Raw genomic sequence first — 21,503 nt, 5'->3', positions numbered from 1 at the left:
TGACACTGTTTCCACTGTTTGCCCATCTATTTCTCATGAAGTGATGGGACCGGATGCCATGATCTTCGTTTTCTGAATGTTGAGCTTTAAGCCAACTTTTTCACTCTCCTCTTTCACTTTCATCAAGAGGCTTTTTAGCACCTCTTCACTTTCTGCCATAAGGGTGGTATCGTCTGCATATCTGAGGTTATTGATATTTCTCCTGGCAATCTTGATTTCAGCTTGTGTTTCTTCCAGTCCAGCTTTTTTCATGATGTACTCTGCATATAAGTTAAATAAGCAGGGTGACAATATACAGCCTTGACGTACTCCTTTTCCTACTTGGAACCAGTCTGTTGTTCCATGTCCAGTTCTAACTGTTGCTTCCTGACCTGCATACAGATTTCTCAAGAGGCAGGTTAGGTGGTCTGGTATTCCCATCTCTTTCAGAATTTTCCACAGTTTATTGTGATCCACACAGTCAAAGGCTTTGGCATAGTCAATAAAGCAGAAATAGATGTTTTTCTGGAACTCTCTTGCTTTTTCCATGATCCAGCGGATGTTGGCAATTTGATCTCTGGTTCCTCTGCCTTTTCTAAAACCAGCTTGAACATCAGGGAATTCACGGTTACATATTGCTGAAGCCTGGCTTGGAGAATTTTGAGCATTACTTTACTAGCATGTGAGATGAGTGCAGTTGTGCGGTAGTTTGAGCATTTTTTGGCATTGCCTTTCTTTAGAATTGGAATGAAAACTGACCTTTTCCAGTGCTGTGGCCACTGCTGAGTTTTCCAAATTTGCTGGCATATTGAGTGCAGCACTTTCACAGCATCATCTTTCAGGATTTGAAATAGCTCCACTGGAATTCCATCACCTCCACTAGCTTTTTTCGTAGTGATGCTTTCAAAGGCCCACTTGACTTCACTTTCCAAGATGTCTGGCTGTAGATTAGTGATCACATCATCATGACTATCTGGGTCGTGAAGATCTTTTTTGTACAGTTCTTCCATGTATTCTTGCCACATCTTCTTAATATCTTCTGCTTCTGTTAGGTCCAGACCATTTCTGTCCTTTATCGAGCCCATCTTTGCATGAAATGTTCCCTTGGTATCTATAATTTTCTTGAAGAGATCTCTAGTCTTTCCCATTCTGTTGTTTTCCTCTATTTCTTTGCATTGATCACTGAAGAAGGCTTTCTTATCTCTTCTTGCTATTCTTTGGAACTCTGCATTCGGATGCTTATATCTTTCCTTTTCTCCTTTGCTTTTCGCCTCTCTTCTTTTCACAGCTATTTGTAAGGCCTCCCCAGACAGCCATTTTGCTTTTTTGCATTTCTTTTCCATGGGGATGGTCTTGATCCCTGTCTCCTGTACAATGTCACGAACCTCATTCCATAGTTCATCAGGCACTCTATCTATCATATCTAGGCCCTTAAATCTATTTCTCACTTCTACTGTATAATCATAAGGGATTTGATTTAGGTCATACGTATATGGTGTAGCAGTTTTCCCTACTTTCTTCAATTTGAGTCTGAATTTGGTAATAAGGAGTTTATGATCTCAGCCACAGTCAGCTCCTGGTCTTGTTTTTGTTGACTGTATAGAGCCTCTCCATCTTTGGCTGCATAGAATATAATCAATACTGAAAATAGATTCTAGATATATGATATCTGATGCCTATGACTATTTTTAAAGATGTTTTCCAGTCATTGATTAAATAGATTCATTTTCTTAAGAATATTCTTGCTTTGGTAAATATTATTGAACTGAACAAAAATGATATGAAAGGTCATAAATGTTCTCAGTTAAGACTAGTTTCTGGAAATATATGGAAATAAGACAGAAATTTCTCCTGCTTAAAAGTCATGACCTTTAACACAGATGTTACTGAAGAAGTAAACACATTTTAATAGTGATTTTGTGAAATCAGACAATGCTTTGAAGTTTGCTAAAACTAATAATGCCAAGACAGGATGCTTTTGGGATTTTTGAAAGTTTAACATTCCATATAGTCTAGGTAAGTGTGACGTTGATAGAGACAGGATTCGATCTAGGTGGGGGTGACCATTGATGGAGACAGGAATGAGCCTGCTGACGAGCTGTGTATCCTCTCTCTAGATGTCCGCCCATGCAGGCAGACATGGGGAGGGCCTCACAGGAAGCGTGTTCTTCTGCAACATCCCATTACCCAAGACAGAACAGCCTCTGAGATCAAATGTGCCTGAACTGAATGACCAGTTTCCCCTAAGCCTTTCCGTGGTCCTCAGACGCACGCTGTTAGGTGCCAAGGCAGATGACAAGGAAGATGCCAGTGCCAAGGTATTAATACACGTTTCAGAGGATCTGACGCAACTCAGTAAATAGAACCGTTCCCCTCTACTGTGTGATATTGCCTGAGCTCCATGGGCTGCAGGGAATAAAATGACAGTGTGCCTCAAGTAAACCCACGGTGACGTTTGATTCTACTCCACAGAACCCTTATTCCCCACAAAAGCAATCTTATAACCTCCATGCTTCCAAACATATGGAAAATTTAGCCCTCGACTTTATTGCTGTAATTACTCCTGGGATCTACATATATCTGACAAGAGACATTATTTTTTCTGTAAATATATCTTGTCTGAAATATTTTAAAAGTCAAATTTCAAAGAAGTAATTAACAGTTTAAAAATGTACATGATACTGAAATGTTTATAATTCTTGGTTCTATATTTTTATACCTTATGTTTACATACATATACTACAAAAAATTATGTAATATTTATAATAGAGTTTAATAATATATTTAACAAATATAATTTTAATAATAATTTGTTATAATAAATATGATACATTTTAATAAATTTAAGAGCAATATGGAATGCCTAATTTAAAGTGTAGAAATTCATCATACCTTATACATGGTACATACATATGTGGGCCACCATGCTTTATAATAATAGCGTCTAATGGTCCCATGGGCGTTGCATCTGAAGACAGTACAGAGTCCACCCCGTGTCTAACTTCGTGTTTTGATCTGCATCTGTGTAGGCACTGTCAGTTCTCCAGCGTTCACTGATGTCCTTCAAGCAACCAAATATCGAGTGCATGTTGAAATTTTATTTTATATATTCTTTACAATTCTTGGTCACAGAGGTAAGATTTATACTATTTTTACCAAATCTAAGTTTCTGTTAGTTTTTGCCTCTATTGTACCGAAATTTGCTTTGTTAATGATTTATTTGTTGGATATTTCTGAGGTCTGGAGACAGAGGTTAGCTTGTTGGAACTGGTTTCCAGGGATTCCTGGATCAAGAGTGTGTTCCCATTGGATATTCTGGGCTTGTCTCCCATTTACACTACCACGAACCCTCCAAGTTTGTTTTAGTGAGCTTGCTGGTGAAAGGTCTATTTTACAAGCTGTGTGTTCCAACCGACATCAAAGGTGACCAGAAGTGCCTTTCCCACACTCCTACCCATTAAACTGTGCTTGTGTATGCACACCCCCCATACAGCATAAGCACACCATCACATCACACACACACAGCATACACACGTACAACCCACATGCTCTCATGCACACCACATCGACACCACACGCCACACAAATACACAGTCATCAGTCAGTTCAGTCACTCAGTCGTGTCCGACTCTTTGTGACCCCATGAATGGCAGCACGCCAGGCCTCCCTGTCCATCACCAACTCCCGGAGTCCACCCAAACCCATGTCCATAGAGTCGGTGATGCATCCAACCATCTCATCCTCTGTCGTCCCCTTCTCCTCCTGCCCTCAATCTTTCCCAGTATCAGGGTCTTTTCCGGTGAGTCAGCTCTTGGCATCAGGTGGCCGAAGTATTGGAGCTTCAGCTTCAACATCAGTCCTTCCAATGAACATTCAGGGTTGATTTTCTTTAGGACTGAGTGGTTGGATCTCCTTGCAGTCCAAGGGACTCCCAAGAGTCTTCTCCAACACCACAGTTCAAAAACATCAATTCTTCTGTGCTCAGCATTCTTTATGGTCCAACACTCACATCCATACCTGACTACCGGAAAAATCTTAGCTTTATACAGACCTTTGTCAGCAAAGTGATGTCTCTGTTTTTTAATACACTGTCTAAGTTTGTCATCGCTTTTCTTCCAAGTAGCAAGCATCTTTTAATCTCATGGTTGCAATCACCATCCCCAGTGGTTTTGGAGCCCAAGAAAATAAAATATGTCACTGTTTCCATTGTTTCCCCATCTATTTGCCATGAAGTGATAGGACTGGATGCCATGATCTTAGTTTTCTGAATGTTGAGTTTTGGGTCAACTTTTTCACTGTCCTCTTTCACCCTCATCAAGAGGCTCTTTAGTTCCTCCTCTCTTTCTGCCATTAAGGTGGTGTCATTTCCATGTCTGAGGTTGTTGATATTTCTCCTGGAAGTCTTGATTCCAGCTTGTCTTTCATCCAACCTGACCTTTTCATGGTGTACTCTGCATAGAAGTACAGATTATACTACAAGGGTGACAATAAACAGCCTTGTTGTATTACAAAGTAATATAATTTATTTGTAATTAATTTTATTTATTTAAAATTCACCAAACATCTGAAAAGTGACTTCAAATCCTTCTTACCTTGAAATTTTAAGTTTGGGTATCAAGAACTGATCCAACATATTTCTAAAATGATGATTTTTTTTCTTTAAAGTTTTGAAAAACTACAGTCTTTGTTTTAAAAAGGCCAAAAGACATTTTCTGAAGACATAATGGAGACTCTGGTGGTGGTGTTAGCAAATCTTTTTGGATGACGATATTTTCTTCAGTGTGTGAAAAACTTTGAAAAGAGATTTTTTTCATTCAGTGGTAAGAAAAAAATATACCACAACGTTGTGATTTTATCAGAACTCTTCCCATTGTAACCTGCAGTGAAATTGTGTTCTTATAATGACAAAAGCTTTGCTGTTGCTCACTAAAATCGCTTCTTCATCCTGCCTCAGCCAGGTCTGGGCATTTGCCAGAACTTCTCAGACAAGGCTAAGCTTGAGCTCCTATTTAAATATGGCAAACTTTATTCCTGACAGAGATTCTTAGCAAGCTATAATAGAGGAGTTTTTTGTTACATTGAAATAAATTTCAAACAACATCACATTCAAAATGGAGAAATCATAGCCACAGGGACATTTATATATCTGAAACGAGAAGATGTGAACGTTCAGTTTAGCGGTCATTTGAAAATGTCATTATGGAAATTTTAGTGACTGCCAAATGGCACGAAATAAAAGTAGGGTGGATGCCTTGGGTAGGTGAGCAGAGCTAGCAGGGAGCAGGGCCAACCGATATGAAACCGGACCCTGTGCTGCGGAGCCTCAGCACGCGGGTGGCGTAAGCACTTTCTTCACCCGCCAACCTTTGCTGGGAGGGTTGAATGGACGGATGTGTGCAGGCTGAGAACAGTGCTTGGCACATGGGAACAGTTAAGTGTTCTATCTCATTTCACAATTATTGTTATTTAGGGACAAAATGGCTCCTGAAACAGGCAGAAGACTTGGCAGAAAAATAATTATAATTCATAGCAGGTTAGTATGTCTTCAGATGCAAAATAGATCTAATGAAAGGGACAGCTTTCCCATACACTAAAGTGATAAAGGAAATAAAATATAAAATAATTGAGTAGAAAATGCAAATTAGCAAGACACCACAGTTCTCTTGTAAATCTGGCAAAGATCACAACGAACAGTTGTGTTGGTAGGATTGTACACAGGTAGATCCGTTACAAATGTTAATACAGTATCTACTTCTTGAAATTCACAGTAGTGACACAGTCGAAATACAAACACAGTGATGTAAACTGCATTGGCTTCCTCAGGCTGCTGTCAGAGGCGAGGTGGGTTAGACACGGAGGGCTGCCTGCTGTCCGCTGGAGGTGAGTCCAGGCAGGACTGGTCCCTCTGCAGATGGCGAGGCAGGGCCTGCTGTCCGCCTCCCTCCCCCTTCCTCGGCTTGTGGACATATCACCATCATCTCTGCCTCCATGTGCCTGAATACGTGTCCACATTTTCCCCTTTATAGGGGTGCTAGCCACTAGGTTAGAAGCCCGCTTTACCTCATCTTAGCTAACTGGGTGTGCAGTGACCCTCTTTCTTTTCTTTCCCCTTTTAAAATTTTAATTTATTTTTGGCTGAGCTGAGTCTTTGCTGCTGCTCAGGCTTTCTCTAGTTGCAGAGAGCAGGGACTGCTCTTTGTTGCGGAGCATGGGCTCTGGGGCACGTGGGCACAGGAGGCGGGGCACTGGGGCTCAGCTGCTCTGCAGCAGGATTGAACCCATGTCCCCTGCACCAGCAGTTGGACTCCTGACCGCCAGACCACCAGGGACATTCTGACCCTCTGTCTGTTTTTTTTAAATTGATTAGTTAATTAGTTTCTGGCTGTGCTGAGTCTCCCTTGCCGTGTGGGCTTGCCTCTGGTTGTGGCGAGGGGGGAACTGCTCTCTAGATGTGCTGCGCAGGCTTCTCATGGCAGCGGCCTGACTTGTTGTGGCTCCCAGGGTCCAGGATGTACACTCAGGAGTTGGGTGCACAGGCTTAGTTGCCCCTTGGCGTGTGGGATCTTCCTGAACAGGGATGAAACCCATGTTCCCTACACTAGCAGGCAGATCTTTGCCCCTGACCCCATTTCTTAATAAGGTTACATTTGTAGGTACTGGGGCTTAGGATTTCAGGACAGAATTTGTTGAGGGACATGATTAAACCTAATGTAGATTAATTATTCACCACTGAAAATTGAATGCTACTCACATGTCAACAAGAAGGAAATGGTTAGGTGAATTCTCAGTTCAGTTCAGTTCAGTTCAGTCACTCAGTCGTGTCCGACTGTTTGCGACCCCATGAATCGCAGCACGCCAGCCCTCCCTGTCCATCACCATCTCCCGGAGTTCACTCAGACTCACGTCCATAGAGTCCGTGATGCCATCCAGCCATCTCATCCTGGGTCGTCCCCTTCTCCTCCTGCCCCCAGTCTCTCCCAACATCAGAGTCTTTTCCAATGAGTCAACTCTTCGCATGAGGTGGCCAAAGTACTGGAGCTTCAGCTTTAGCATCATTCCTTCCAAAGAAATCCCAGGGCTGATCTCCTTCCGAATGGACTGATTGGACTTCCTTGCAGTCCAAGGGACTCTCAAGAGTCTTCTCCAACACCACAGTTCAAACGCATCAATTCTTTGGTCCTCAGCCTTCTTCACAGTCCAACTCTCACATCCATACGTGACCACAGGAACATACCTCATATATAGCAATATTATATAGCCACTAAAATTCATCCTTTCAGATAATATCCTGTGACATGGAAAAGTGCTCCAGAAGTAATGTTGAGTATAAAAATCAAACAAAATCCCACAACATCAGTTTGTATGTAAAACACAGGAAGGAAATACCATATGCCTTTATAACCTGTATGCCTGGGTGGTAAGATCACAAGTAACTTTAGTGTGTGTGTGTATGTGTGTGTGTGTGTGTGTGTGTGTGTTTAATACTTTGCTGTAAATAATGAAGCTTATACTTAGAAACATATTCCCATCCAGACTTGTAAAATTCTTATGACCCCGTGTCCCCCAGACTCTGGCCCCCTGCCTGGACTTTGATTGGCATACCCATCTCTTTTGTGTCCCCAGGTAGTTCTGAAGGCCCTGCCTGAGGACTTGGCCACCGGGGCAGAGGAACACAATGACAGAGTTCAGAACGTTGCTTCCTTCCTCCTGACAATTTCTAAGCTGGCTGACATGAGAAAAGAATGCCAGCTGCCTCTCTCAGAGACTGGTAAGGCTGAGAACGTCCATGCTGTGTAGTCAAGAGCAGAAGATAAATGTCAAAATCTTGAGATAGAATTAAACATTAGAATACAAGGGGGAAACTCGGGCGGGAAGAACACTGAGGAAACACACATCCTCCTCCAGACTTTTGCTGTGCAACGGTGCTCCTACAGTATGCTATTTGGAATCAGCTAAACCACCACGGATTTGATTTGACACTAAATACTTAAAACACACCTACATTATCTGGCATTATGCTAAGCTAACAGACCATCAGTTCAGTTCAGTCACTCAGTCGTGTCCAACTTTTTGCGACCCCATGGACTGTAGCACACTAAGCTTTCCTGTCCGTCACCACCTCCCAGAGCTTGCTCAAACGCATGTCCATTGAGTCGGTGATGCATCCAACCATCTCATCCTCTGTTGTCCCCTTTTCCTCCTGACTTCAATCTTTCCCAGCATCAGGGTCTTTTCCAATGAGTTAGTTCTTCACATCAGGTGGCCAAAGTATTGGAGTTCCAGCTTCAGCATCAGTCCTTCCAATGAATATTCAGGACTGATTTCCTTTAGGATGGACTGATCGGATCTCCTTGCAGTCCAAAGGACTCTCAAGGGTCTTCTCCAACACCACAGTTCAAAAGCATCAATCCTTCAGCGCTTAGCTTTCTTTATAGTCCAACTCTCACATCCATATAATTTAGTCCATAATATCCCTTTTTCTCTTGATGCTGTTTGTCTTTTGGTCAATACTGATGTCCTCACTAGTTAAGCTTTCAAATCTGAATAACTTTGGAAATAGTTAAAAAAGGACCATTGGCACTACGGGGCTCATCAGTATGTGTGAACTTCCTTGAGTACACTATGAGGGCAACAACGAAGTCCAGGCATTGCGCGTGCCTTTGAGAAAAGGAGCGAGTCAATGAAAAAAGTAACAGAATATAAGGAAAGTGCACCCATCTGTGCCAAAGGAAGTAAAGGCTTAGGAAGAAGAGAATACACTCCCTGCCCAGGATGAAGAGGAGGAGGATCAGGGAGGGACGAGGAGGAGGAGAGGAGAGGGACGAGGAGGAGGAGGATCAGAGAGGGACGAGGAAGAGGAGGATCAGAGAGGGATGAGGAGGAGGAGGAGAGGGGAGGGACGAGGAGGAGGAGAGGAGAGGGACGAGGAGGAGGAGGATCAGAGAGGGACGAGGAAGAGGAGGATCAGAGAGGGATGAGGAGGAGGAGGAGAGGAGAGGGACGAGGAGGAGGAGGAGAGGAGAGGGACAAGGAGGAGGAGGAGAGGAGAGGGACGAGGAGGAGGATCAGGGAGGGACGAGGAGGAGGAGAGGAGAGGGACGAGGAGGAGGAGGATCAGAGAGGGACGAGGAGGAGGAGGATCAGAGAGGGACGAGGAGGAGGAGGATCAGGGAGGGACGAGGAGGAGGAGGATCAGAGAGGGACGAGGAGGAGGAGGATCAGAGAGGGACGAGGAGGAGGAGGAGAGGAGAGGGACGAGGAGGAGGAGGATCAGAGAGGGACGAGGAGGAGGAGGAGAGGAGAGGAGAGGGACGAGGAGGAGGAGGAGAGGAGAGGGACGAGGAGGAGGAGAGGAGAGGGACGAGGAGGAGGAGAGGAGAGGGACGAGGAGGAGGATCAGGGAGGGACGAGGAGGAGGAGAGGAGAGGGACGAAGAGGAGGAGGATCAGAGAGGGACGAGGAGGAGGAGGGTCAGAGAGGGACGAGGAGGAGGAGGATCAGAGAGGGACGAGGAGGAGGAGGATCAGAGAGGGACGAGGAGGAGGAGGGTCAGAGAGGGACGAGGAGGAGGAGGATCAGAGAGGGACGAGGAGGAGGAGGAGAGGAGAGGGACGAGGAGGAGGAGGATCAGAGAGGGATGAGGAGGAGGAGGAGAGGAGAGGGACAAGGAGGAGGAGGATCTGAGAGGGATAAAGAGGAGGTGGATCTGAGAGGGGACTAAGAGGGAAGTCAGAAGGGGCAGTGTCTTCCCTCCCTTCTGGAAGAACCAGAGGGAAGAGGAGCGGTTAGCTCTGCCTAGGTTCAATTTTATTTCTGAATAGACTGTTCTATTGGAATGTGGGAGGCTTAGGAGCGACAAAGAGGAAAGGGTGGGTTCTTTCAGTCATCGAATATGAATTTAGCCAGCAGTGAGGCACTTCTCAGGAAAGAATGTCATTGTTTCCAGGAAACCACCTGCATTTCGGATGCTGGCTCAGTATACTTACCTGTCTTCTGACTTGCTCTGGGGCGATGTCTATGGGCAGGCTAATGCCCCCTCCCTGCAGAGCAGTGGGGTCCTGGTCCTGGGACCCCCTGAGCTGGTGATGTGGTCAAGGGACGTTTTCTGCCCTGCTGATCTCAGAGAACACGTCTGGGGCGAGGGAAGGGGGTAGGGGGAGGGCAGAGTGCAGACAGCGGAGACGGCATGAGGCACTGCTGTGCTCCTCCTCCGCTCACACTAGCGTCTCAGGCCTGGGTGGGGGAGCTCAGTCAGAGCTGGTGGGGCACAGGGAGGAGGGTGAGGCCGCCATTCCCTGCCCTGCTGGGTTCTGAAGAGGAAACCTAGCCTAACTGGGCAGTGAGGCCAATTTTAACACTGTTACAAGAAATCTTGCAGTTTTTGTAGCTCTGAAGCATCTTTTAAAACAACTTTTTATATGAAATACAGTGATTTACAATGGTATGTTGGTACCTTAAAAGCAATTAACCAATGATGAAATGCATTTTAAAGGACTGGTTGGTGGTCTTGGGGTTTGGCCTGAGACTGTCAGATCACTGGACTCTGTTGCTTTGTCAACAATGTTCATCCAGGAACTGGATGGGGACGCAGCAGCCCTGTGGGAGCAGTTGATGAGGACAGATAACAGCGCCCATGACACAGACCAGAACAGCTGTGGTGCGGGAAGAAGGCCTTCCCAGTGCTGATCCAGCAGTACCATCCTTAACTGTTCATCTTAAACATTTTCCTCTTGAAAACACTTAATCAGTAGCCTGGTAATAATGGAAAAAACTGAGGCTTCCCAGTAGTGTTAGTGGTAAAGAACCTGCCTGCCGATGCGGGAGATGCACGAGTGTTGGGCTTGATCCCTGGGTTGCGAGGATCCCCTGGAGGATCTCCTGGAGGAGGAAATTGCAACCCACTCCTGTATTCTTGCCTGGAGAATCCCATGGAGAGAGGAGCCTGGTGGGCTACAGTCCATGGGTCACAGAAGAGTTGGACGTGACTGAAGCGACTTAGCATGCATGCACAAAGGGAATAAACAAGTCTGTTTAGCTTTAAATAATATTGTGTTTAACCAGAGGACAGTGTTCAGTCCCTTCCTTCTTTGATTTCCTGCTTCATTTCTTCTGGACTTTTTGGGTGAAGAATGTGTGGACTCTGTGGGTCTGCCACCTGATGCCTGGGACAGAGCAGGACTGCAGTCTCCCTGCTTGCCTGCCCAACACAAGCGATCAAGACCTGCTTGACATCAGTGTGGTAAGAGATGTGTGTGGACATATGGCTGAGCTTCCTTTCATCATGTGTACTCACTTAAGAGAAACAATTTCACCATGATTATAGTAGTAGCTGTGTTCAGTAGACCTTAAGAGTATATACTTGAGTAAGTAAATCTTGGGGCTTCCCAGGCGGTGCTAGTGGTAAAGAATCCACCTGCCAATGAAGGAGGCATGAGATGCAGGTTCAACCCCTGGGTCAGGAAGGTCCCCTGAAGGAGGGCGCCCACTCCAGTATTCTTGCCAGGAGAATCCCCTGGACAGAGGAGCCTGGTGGGCTACAGTCCCTGGGGTCACAAGGAGTCGGACACGACTGGGGGAGCGACTGAACAACAAGAAGAAGTATATCTTGCTCTTCTTCCAAAACAAGAATTCAAACTTTTCACTGAAGTGTAAAAACAAATCTTTTTAAAATACTTGAGTGGTTTTTAAATAGAAAGTTAAATGAAGTAAGGAAAAGAATGTAATGTTTTCAGCTTCCCATCACTTACGGATTCTGCCTGACTGTGAGGATGGTCAGCCCAGAGGCCCGGGCTGCTCCTGTGTGGACCAGAGCCCAGCACCCCTGCCGGAGACCCCGTCCCATAGGCACCGAGTAGACACACAGCAAATTAGGCCCCTGTGACAGGCGGGTTGTGTCTGTGTGTCCTCATTCTTGTGATCCTTGCACCTAAGATGGTGTGGGATACAGAGGAAAACAACAAATATATAACACACACTTTAATTTTTAACATGAACACACGAGCCACTGTTTCCTGCCCCAGGTGACTGAGAGTGATGAGCCTGCTGGCAGGCCCTGTGAAAAACCCTAGTGCCTTATCTACAGCACAGAGAGAAGCAGTACGTTTTTGTTTTCTTGGATGGAAACTTCTGGGAAATATTTCCTCATGCTTTTTTGATTGAATTATAGTTGATTTGAGCTTCCCTGGCGGCTCAGATGGGAAGAATCCGCATGCAATGCAGGAGACGCAGGTTTGATCCCTGGGTCGGGAGGATCCCGTGGAGAAGGGAACCCACTCCAGTACTCTTGCCTGGGGAATCCCATGGACGGAGGAGCCTGGTTGGCTGCAGTCCTTGGGGTCGCAAAGAGTCGTATACGACTGAGTGACTAAACCACCACAGAGCTGACTTACAGTGCCGTGTTAGTTACTGCGGTACAGCAAAGCAATTCAGTTACACACACGCATATGCATATATTCCTTTTTGGCAAGTTGTTTTTATTATGGCTTTTCGCAGGGCATTGAATATAGGTCCCTGGGCTGCACAGTGGGGCCTTGTTATTCATCCGTTCTGTGCATAGACATTCACAGGTGCTAACCCCAGCCTCCCACTCCAAACCTCCCTCACCCTGTCCCCCCGGCCGCCACAAGTCTGTTCTCTCTGTCTGTGAGTCTGTCTGTTTCTCAGACACACTTGCGCCATATCTGAGGCGCTACACAGTGCCGTCCGGCGCTTGTCTTTCCCTTCTGACTTGCTGCAGCGGGTGTGACCACCTGCGCTTTCTTCCCTGCGGCCTGAACTGGCGTTACCGTGGCCGAGCCCTTCGCATTGCACTGTCGGTGTGCCCCGTCTGCTGCATCCATTCGTGGGCCCTTGCTCCCTTAGGCTGCTCCCACGTCTTGGCTGTTGCACCTAGTGCTGCCCTGACCATTGGCCTGCAGGTGTCTTAGAAAATTGTGGTTTTCTCCAGATCTGTGCTCGGTACCTGTATGTCTAACGTTGGAAAGAACCTCCATGCTGTTCTCCCTAGTAGATGATTCGATTTCCATCCCCACCAGCAGTGCAGGAGGGCTCCCATCTGTCTGCACTCTCTCCAGCATTGACTGCCTTAGATGTTCTGAGATGGCCCTGCTGAGTGCTATGAGGTAATGTCACTGGACTTTCGACCTGCGTTTCTCTAGTGATGAGCGACGCTGACTCATGGGCTGCATGGGCTTTTGGCCATGTGTATGCTTTCTTCGGAGAAATGTGCATTTATATCATTGCTCCGTTTTTATTGGGTTGCTGGTTTTGATATAGAGCGGCACAAGCCATTTGTATGTTTTGGAGATGAATAGTTTGTGGGTATCTTTGTTTGCAAATATCTTTTTTCCACTCTGAGAGTGATCTTTTTCTTTGGTTTGGTTTTCTTTGCTGTGCTCAAGCTCTTCAGATTAATTACATACCATTTGTTTGTTTTTGTCTTGTTTTCCATTATCCTAAGAGGTGGGAAAAAAGAACTTGCAGCGATTTACGTTAAAGTGGATTCTGCCTGTATTTTCCTCCAGAGTTTCTTAGTATCCTTGCATGGAAATCTTTAATCTCTTTGGAGTTGACTTGTTTGTATGATGTTAGGGAGTATTCTGATTTCATCCTCATCTGCATCCTTTCAGGAACCTGTCCTCCAGATTGCTTGTTCCCAAGTGACAATCCTGGCAGCAGTGTGGGAGGGTTCCCTTTTCTCCACACCATCTCCAGCATGGATTGTTTGTAGAGTTTGTGGCAGTGGTCATTCTCACCGAGGCAAGGTGAGCCCTTTTTATAGTTTTGATTTGGATTTTTCTAATTTTTAGTGATATTGTTATCTTTTCATGTCATTCTTTATAAACAGTGCGAGGTAAATTTACCTCTTGAAATTGGTTTCTTGAACTACTGCCCTATTTGGAGTTGTTTGATGACCTTCCTTAGGAAATTACTTGAGGGCAGAAGAAGATTTTTCCTTACAACTCTGAAAACCTTTCCTTGTGTGAGAAGGCAATGGCACCCCACTCCAGTACTCTTGCCTGGAAAATCCCATGGACGGAGGAGCCTGGAAGGCTGTAGTCCTTAGTGTCACTGAGGGTCGGACACGACTGAGTGACTTCACTTTCACTTTTCACTTTCATGCTTTGGAGAAGGAAATGGCAACCCACTCCAGTGTTCTTGCCTGGAGAATCCCAGGGATGGGGGAGCCTGATGGGCTGCCATCTGTGGGGTCGTACAGAGTCGGACACGACTGAAGCAACTTAGCAGCAGCAGCAGCAGAGGTTTTATAGTTGTAGTTCCTCAAAATGGCCACAAAACAGCAGTATTTCTCCATGCCATGCTTCTTTTTTTGGTGGTGGGGTGGGCTGTAGAGGATTTCATTTTTCTTTTATATTGGAGTAAAGTTAATTTACTTTACCCTACCTGCCTCCTGAGAAACCTGTATGCAGGTCAAGAAGCAACAGTTAGAACAAACATGGAACAACAAACTGATTCAAAATTGAGAAAGGAGCATGTCAAGGCTGTATATTGTCGTTGTGCTTATTTAACTTATATGCAGAGTACATCATGAGAAATGGCTGGATGAAGCACAGGCTGGAATCAAGATTCTGGGAGAAACACCAATAACCTCAGATATGCAGATGACACCATCTTTATGGCAAAAAGTGAAGAAGAACTAAAGAGCCTCTTGATGAAGGTAAAAGAAGAGAGTGAAAAAGCTGGCGTAAAGCTCAACATTCAGAAAATGAAGATCATGGCATCTGGTCCCATCACTTCATGGCAAATAGATGGGGAAACAATGGAAACAATGTCAGACTTTATTTTTGGGGGCTCCAAAATCACTGCAGATGGTGACTGCAGCCAAGAAATTAAAAGATGTTTGCTACTTGGAAGAAAAGTTATGACCAACCTAGATAGCATATTAAAAATCAGAGACATTACTTTGCCGATAAAGGTCTGTTTAGTCAAAGCTCTGGTTTTTCCAGTGGTCATGTATGGAAGTGAGAGTTGGACCATAAAGAAGGCTGAGCACCAAAGAATTGATGCTTTTGAACTGTGGTGTTGGAGAAGACTCTTGAGAGTCCCTTGGACTGCAAGGAGATCCAAACAGTCCATCCTAAAGGAAATCAGTCCTGAATATTCATTGTAAGGACTGATGCTGAAGCTGAAACTCCTATACTTTGGCCACCTGATGTGAAGAGCCGGCTCATTAGAAAAGACCCTGATGCCAGGAAATATTGAGGGTAGGAGGAGAAGGGGACCATTCCTAGAGATGGTTGGATGACATCACCGACTCAATGGACCTGAGTCTGAGCAAGCCCCAGGAGATGGAGAAGGACAAGGAAGCCTGGCAGGCTGCAGTCCACGGGGTTGCTCCACGGGGTTGCAAAGAGTCGGACATGACTGAACAACAACAGCAACAAAGCCGGTTTCCGATGTTTCGGTTGTTTTACGTGCACAAGAACTTGATGCGGTTATATTTAGACACACGTCTGTTCTTTATTGTGTCCTTTTCCGACACAGGTTATTACAGTATGTGCGGTGGAGTCACCTGTGCACTTCCCTGTCATTTTTGATTATCTATTTGATTGATGTTAGTGTGCGTATGTTAATTCCAAGCACTTCATTTATCTCTTTCCTCTAACTTTTTTTCTAATCATAAGTTGGTTTTTTAATGCTCTCAGTCTGTTTCTGTTGTGAAAGTTCATTTTTTGTATGAATATACAGATTCCCCCTTTAAGTATGCTGTGTGGTATTATTCTTCCTATCTCTGATTTACTTCACTTAGTAATGTTATCTCTTTGTCTGTGCCGCTTCCAGTGACACTGTTTGGTTCTGCTTTATGGGTGAATAGTATTCCATTTATTAGATGTAGCAGTATTCATTTTTCTCTGGATGGACATTTTGGTGGATTCTGTGTCTTGACTGTGGTAAATAGTGATGCTGAGAAAATAGGGGTGCACAAGCCATTTGGAATTATGGTTTCCACGTCTTGGCATAGGAGTGTAATTGCTGGATCATGTGGTAACCCTGTTTAAAGGAACTTTAGTTTTTAGGAACTGAAGTTCATTAAACTTTAAAACTTAAAAACTAAAGTTCCTTTCAGTTTCCTTTAGTTTTTAAGGAACCTCCATGCTATTTTCCATCCTGGCTGCACCCATTTCCATCTCCACCTAGAGTGGCAGAGGACGCCTTTTCCGATGCCCTGAGCAGCATTTACTCTTCATAGATCCCTCAGATGGTGGTCCTTCTGACTGATGCCACGGGATTGCTCATCATAATGTTGATTTGCATAGATTTACCGGTTAGTGATGTGGAATATTGTTCCATGTGTTTTTTTACGTTACACAGTGTGACTCCAACTTTCTGCTTGAAATTGGCTCCTTGTAAGTCTGTCCTGTTTTGAGTTCTTCTCAGATGATTTATCCCAGGACATTCCTTGAGGTCAGGAGTCCTTTACAGCCCCACAGGCCTTGTGAATATGAGGAGCCCATCAGCACCGGCTTTCAAATGGTTGTAACAAAAAAGGGCCACAAGGGGGCAGCATTGTTTCCTGCCCCACTCTTTTTTCACAATTTAGTTTTGTCTGTTGGATTTGAGTTGATTTGCAATGTTGTGTTTCTTTGAGGTGTGTGGAGTCTTGATTCAGTGATACACAGATGAATAGTAGACACATATCTGTGTCTGTATCCGGGGCCTGGCCTCTTCTCGTCATTGGGATCTTTTCCCCAGTGGGCCTGGCAGCCCTATGGGAGTCAGAGTACCCCCAGCCACCCCATTCCCTGCCTGAGCCCGGCTCTGGGAAGGCCCCGGGCCAGTGTAAGTCACCCCTTCATGTAAGCATAGGTCAGATGGTGAAGGTTCAGGCAGCAGTGAGCCCGGCTCTGGAGACTGTGCCCGCGCCTGGCATCATCTCAGAGGTGTAGAGCAGAGCCCCTCAGGACCCCCAGGAGCCAGGAGGACGGCCTCGTCACAGAGAGCTCCTTAAGCTCACTTGATTGGGGTCTAGCTGGTTTGCAGTGTTGTACTGGAAGCCAGTGCAGCTGTGCTGTGCAGCACGGCGCCTCGGTCACACGTGCGCTCCGTGTGCTCTCCCACCGTGGCTGACCCCAGGAGTCTGCCTGCAGTCCCCCGTGCGCCGCAGTCGGCCCTGGCTGCTTATGCTTCCTGTAGGTAACAGCCTGCATCTGCTAAGCCTCCCTCCCAGTCCTTCCCTTGCTCGCTCTCTTACGCCTTGGCAACCTCAGGGCTGCTCTCTATGCCTGTGAGGCTGCTTCTGTTTTGTAGGTAGGTTCATTTGCGTCAAATTTTGTCCTGCACATAACTCATATTGTATACTTGCCTTTCTGTTTCACTTACTTCACTTAGTTTGATCGTCTCTAAGTTCATCCATGTTGCTGCAACTGTCATTATTTCACCCTTTTTTTGACTAATATTCCCTTGCATTTCTGTACCACATTTTCTGTATCCATGTATCTGTCCATGGACAGTTAGGTCGCTTCCATGTCTTGGCTATGGTGAACAGTGCTGCTGTGAACCTAAGGGTTTGTGTGCTTATTAAAGTAGACTTTTCACCAGAGCAGGATTGCTGGGTCACATGGGATTTCTATTTTTAGTTTTCTGAGAAGCCTTCATACTATGCTCTGTAGTGACTGCGCCAACTTCCCCCCAGCAGTGTAGGCATGTTTGATGTGCAGTACATTCTAAAGACTGAGGACAAAGTCCGATAGTTATATTCTGAAAGGCAGTTTAAGAAAAAGATAGGTATATATGGAGAGGGGGTATGCTACTTCTGTTATGCGTAGCTGATACAATATCAGTTTGTAAAGTCATGAATATTTTTTCAGGAAAAATGGATTTCAAAAAACTATTTGTAGTATAAAAATACAAATATAAAAGTGACTCTGACTTCACATTTCAAGCAAGCTCCAGGAGTTAGTGAAGGACAGGGAGGCCTGGCATGCTGCAGTCCATGGGGTCGCAATGAGTCAGACATGACTGAGCGGTGACCTGATTTCTATGATTTCTAAGACTCAACATTTTGAATATTGATTTTTTTTTTTTTACTGACTTTGGTCGTTTATATTAAAGTGAAGAAAACCTTAATACGCTGTTTGAACACTTGACAATACTTAATTAAAACATATTATTGTTTAGATAGTAGATGTAAAGAACCAGGATAGTCAAATTTTATAATAGACTAAAGTGAAAGTGTGAGGAGCTCAGTCGTGTTTGACTGTTTTGCGACCCCATGGACTGTAGCCCACCAGGCTCCCCTGTTGATGGGATTCTCCAGGCAAGAGTGCTGGACTGGGTTGCCATTTCCTTCTCCAATAATAGATTAAGGCTTGCCTCAAAAAAAAGATAGTAACAATGTAAAATCTCTGCATGTCCTCAGGGTATGTTAGGAACAATTGACGTGGATGCAAAAAATATTCCTCTCCTTTACTCGAGTAAATGCAACAACATTGGAAGAACCTGCCCTTTGAATGGTTATGTACTGAACTTCTACAAACGTGACTGCACTGACTGAGGATAACTGGTATAAGCTTCCCTGTGTTAATATGTTCTACAGACATGCACGTGTATTTGTGTAATGGGGGCTGTTTCATCATGACCTATGAGATTAGTTTTAAGATACAGTGATTTAAGAAGAATCACTAAGATGCAATTTATTTCAAATGGTTTAAAAGATGCTTTTTCAAATTATGATTGAGGTGAAGATCACATAACATAAAATTGTCCATTTTAAAGTGAACAATTTCAGGATGTTTGATGCATTCAGAATGAACAACCACCGTCTCCATCGAGGTGTTAAGCACTGTCAGTAACCCAAGGGGAGTCTCTGGACCCGTGAAGCAGAAGCTCTCCGTCCTCTCCCTCACGCTCTGGCAGCTACTGTCCTGTCTCTGTCTTGTGGATCTAACTCGTCTGGGTGGTTAATATGAGTGGTTTTACAGTTATGTGACTTTCTGTATCAGGCATCTTTCACTGGGGGTTTTTGAAGCTCACCATGTTATAACATTATCAGTCGTTATTGTTGCTCAGTTGCTCAGTCGTGTCCGACTCTTTGTGACCCCATGGACTGCAGCATTCCAGACCCCCTGTCCATCACCAACTCCCGGAGTCTACTCAAACTCATGTCCACCAAGTCGGTGATGCATCCAGCCATCTCACCCTCTGTCGTCCCCTTCTCCTCCTGCCTTCAATCTTTATTAGCATCACGGTCTTTTCTGATGAGTCGGCTCTTTGAATCAGGTGACCAAAGTATTGGAGCTTCAGCATCAGTTCTTCCAATGAATATTCAGGGTTGATTTCCTTTAGAGTTGAGTTTGTATATATACAGTTTGTTTATCTGGTGGATGAACATTTGAGTTGCTTCAACTTTTGCCTGCTATGAACGGTGCTGCCAAGAACACGCATGTACATGGATTTATTTCAGTGCCTGTTTCCAATTCTTTTGTGTGTATCCCCAGACGTAGAATTACTAGGCCATACATTAACTCCACGTTCAACTTTTGTAGAATCGCTGAAATATTTTCCACAACGGAACCGTTTTACACTGCCAACTGCACTGTACAAGGGTTCTACTTTCTCTACAAGCTCACTCCTCTTGTTTTTTCTTTTTGAAAATATTATAGCCGTTCTAGTGTGTGTGAAGTGATCCACATCTCATTGTGGTTTCAATTTACATTTCCCTAAACACTAAAAAATTTGAACTTAGTCTTATGCTATGAAACAGATGCATATAGTCTTTGGAGAAATGTGTCTTCAAGTCCTTTGCTCACTTTGCATGTCCGTTAGTTTCCTTTTGTTGTGTTGTAGCTGTTCTTTATATCCTCTGATACTAGACTCTTGTCAGGTATATGATTGGCAAATATTTTCTCCTACTCTGTAAGTTATCTTTTCTTCCTCTTTTTTTTTTTTTTTTGGTGATGTCCTTTGATGCACAAAAAATTTTGGTTTTGGTGAAATCTAACCTTTCTAATTTTCCTTTTGTTACCCTTTCTCTTGGTGTCATATCTAAGAATTCTTTCCCAGATCCAAGGTCATGCAGACTTAGCCCTATGTTTTCTCTAAGAGCTTTTCTTTTTGAGTTGTCAGTCCATTTTGGATAGATTTTGGTGTGTGGTATAAGAGAAGGTTCCAACCTCATCTGTTTGCACGTCGATACACAGTTGCCCCAGAAAAGTCTGTTCAGTTCTTTTTCCGTGGAATGCTGATGGTGCCTGTCGGGACTCAGCTGATGGGTATCTGTGCTCTTCTTTCTGAATTCCTGGTGCTCTTCCATTAGTCTACCTGTCTGTTCTCATGCCAGTACCACCCTGCTTGAGCTTCCCTGATGGCTCAGATGGTAAAGAATCTGCCTGCAATGCGGGAGACTCGGGTTCAATTCCTGGGTCAGGAAGATCCCCTGGAGGAGGGCATGGCAACCCACTCCAGTATTCTTGCCTGGAAAATTCCAGGGACAGCGGAGCTACATACAGTCCATGGGGCCGCAAAGAGTCAAACACGACTGAGCGACTGACACTTGAACTTCACTTTCACCACCCTGTTTGATAACTATAGCTTGTGAAAGGTATGGGTCTTCCAACTTTCTTTGTGTCCAATATGGTTTTGTCTGTTCCAAGTCCTTTGTAATTCCACATGGATTTGGGGATAGTCTTTTCCACTTCTGCAAAAACAGCTGTACAGGTTTCCACAGAGATTGCAGTGAATCTGTAGATCACGTTGAGGAGCATTGAGGGGTCGCAGAGTCTGACACCACCGAGCGACTGACTAACACTTTCAATTTTTTTGCTTGTACTCTATAACTTTGCCAGAGTTGTTTATTAGCTCTGAGAGTTACTTTGTGAATCCTTCAGCATTTTCTACATATGGGACCATGCCGCCTGTGAATAGAGTCCATTTCTTCCTTTCCTTCTTGTTCTTCTTACCTGAGGGCTCTGGCTAGTACTTCCAGTAGAATGTTGAACAGCGATGGAAGCACACAGGCTGTCCTCCGAGGTGTTCGTTGCTCAGTTTTTTGGCCTCGACTGTCATGTGTCTCCCTTGGCAGCTGGGACGGCTCTGAGCTCACATGGACAGAGACCAGCACCTCACCTCAGTCCTTGCTGCAGCTCCCAACAGGTTCAGTTCAGTTCAGTTGCTCAGTCATGTCTTACTCTTTGCGACCCCATGGACTGCAGCACTCCAGGCCTCCCTGTCCATCACCAACTCCCGGAGTCCATCCAAACCCATGTCCACTGAGTCAGTGATGCCATCCAACCATCTCATCCTCCGTCGTCCCCTTCTTCTCCCACTGTCAATCTTTCCCAGCATCGGGGTCTTTTCAAATGAGTCAGCTCTTCACATCAGGTGGCCAAAGTATGGAGTTTCAGCTTCAGCATCAGTCCTTCCAATAAACACCCAGGACTGATCTCCTTTAGGATGGACTGGTTGGATCTCCTTGCAGTCAAGGGACTCTCAAGAGTCTTCTCCAACACCACAGTTCAAAAGTATCAATTCTTTGACACTCAGCTTTCCTCACAGTCCAACTCTCA

General features: G+C 44.9%; 1 protein-coding gene across 1 annotated transcript in view; it reads left to right on the top strand.

The window, feature by feature from the left end:
- The window catches only part of DDX60 (DEXD/H-box helicase 60), a 55,968-nt gene extending 43,063 nt beyond the window's left edge, over window positions 1-12,905 (top strand). The window contains 7 exon segments of the mRNA XM_018052751.1: window positions 2,097-2,297; window positions 3,009-3,113; window positions 3,258-3,402; window positions 4,677-4,799; window positions 5,803-5,859; window positions 7,607-7,747; window positions 12,643-12,905. Of these exon segments, the coding sequence (XP_017908240.1) occupies window positions 2,097-2,297; window positions 3,009-3,113; window positions 3,258-3,402; window positions 4,677-4,799; window positions 5,803-5,859; window positions 7,607-7,747; window positions 12,643-12,905 (1,035 nt within the window).

Source organism: Capra hircus, chromosome 8 (assembly GCF_001704415.2).
Source record: "Capra hircus breed San Clemente chromosome 8, ASM170441v1, whole genome shotgun sequence".
NCBI classification, from domain to species: domain Eukaryota; kingdom Metazoa; phylum Chordata; class Mammalia; order Artiodactyla; family Bovidae; genus Capra; species Capra hircus.
The sequence above is the reverse complement of the archived record's forward strand: the minus strand, read 5'-3'. Positions and strand labels throughout refer to the sequence as shown.